The sequence below is a fragment of the Tribolium madens genome, unplaced genomic scaffold (genome assembly GCF_015345945.1).
Source record: "Tribolium madens isolate multiple individuals breed KSU strain unplaced genomic scaffold, Tmad_KSU_1.1 Scaffold_11;HRSCAF=98;Tcas5.2_LG3b, whole genome shotgun sequence".
Classification (NCBI taxonomy): domain Eukaryota; kingdom Metazoa; phylum Arthropoda; class Insecta; order Coleoptera; family Tenebrionidae; genus Tribolium; species Tribolium madens.
The window spans coordinates 8,398,300-8,399,483 of record NW_025400975.1 but is presented as its reverse complement, the minus strand read 5'-3'; the positions used below and the strand labels follow the sequence as shown (position 1 = coordinate 8,399,483).

Sequence of the window (1,184 nt, the reverse complement as noted above, 5' to 3'; positions counted from 1 at the left end):
GAATTTTGTTTTTAAAACATCAACTGTTAAAGGCAGTGATTTTAGCCACATTTTAAGGCCTTTTGTTTGTTGTTGGGAAATGATTTATTAAAAAAAGTTTCAAATTCTCATTCTTATAAAAAATTAATTTCTATAATTTTGCAAGTTATTATAAATTACACAGTGTAATCTATATAATTTTTCTTACGATCAGCGAGAAAAATTTCAAAACTAACCATTTCGCTGTTAAGTCTAGCTAAATGTTTTTCCTTTGCAGTTTTGGCGTAAATTAAAAGAAAAAAATTTCTCCTCTTGTAAACTCAATCCGGGACATTCTGTATAATAATTTAAAAAWTGATGTGTAATGTATCAGAGACGGATACATTAGTAATTTTGTCAAGAAATTTAGTAAGAAAAATGTTAATTTTGAGATTTTAATTTCATAATTTAATAGTTTTTGAAAATAAATTTCGTCACCAGCTGATGGTTYAGCCAAATCTTAAATCTTTAAATAATAAAGTTAACCAAACTAGTGTAATTTTTTGTCAAATAACCAAGTCTGTGTTTCAAACAGTCTCTAGTTGTCAAAAAACATCTCTTTAAAAACTTTTCTAAATTATGTGACCGCAGCATAAAGGCCTCTCTTAAAAAATTGTTTTGTTGTGGTTTTGCACACTTTTTTGGCGTTTTGGGAAATATCTTGTGAATTTGGTGAAAAACCTCGACGTTTTCCGATTGTAGTAATTTCAGCATAAATTGGTGGTTTTTAACGTCGTAATAATAACGTAAGTGAAAAATCGGTGTTGCTAGATGTGACAATGAGTAAACGATGAGAAGGTAGCGGAAATGCACGTTATGTAGGGACTATATACAAGACTTCTCGCCGTGGAAGCTCCGCGAGTCTAAATCTATGGTCGTTGATACTCCTACTGAATGGATCCACTCATTTCGGTATTAAAAATGTACAAGTGTTTATGACTCCTTTTCAAGTGCTTGTTTACTTATCCTCTTCCAAGAGCACTAGATCGTCCGCTACGACATCGGAGATGTGTAGATAAATAATCCAGTACATCAAGTTAAAACACACGAAGCACACAGGGAACACGATTCGCGAATATTTGTCGATGTCCGAGGGCGTGATGCCGTAGAGCTTGTTGATGTCTTTGTTGGGATGGATGATGTGTTGGGGGATGGGGGCGGCGGCT

At 33.7% G+C, this 1,184-nt stretch overlaps 1 protein-coding gene across 1 annotated transcript in view; it reads right to left on the bottom strand.

Moving 5' to 3' along the window:
• Positions 1–6: 6 nt before the first annotated feature.
• LOC123015928 (gamma-aminobutyric acid receptor subunit beta) overlaps positions 7–1,184 on the bottom strand; it is a 34,981-nt gene continuing 33,803 nt past the window's right edge. Inside the window, 2 exon segments of the mRNA XM_044416056.1 lie at positions 7–1,180; positions 1,182–1,184. The exon segment at positions 1,182–1,184 is cut by the window's right edge and continues 186 nt beyond it. Of these exon segments, the coding sequence (XP_044271991.1) occupies positions 977–1,180; positions 1,182–1,184 (207 nt within the window). The 3' untranslated portion in view covers positions 7–976.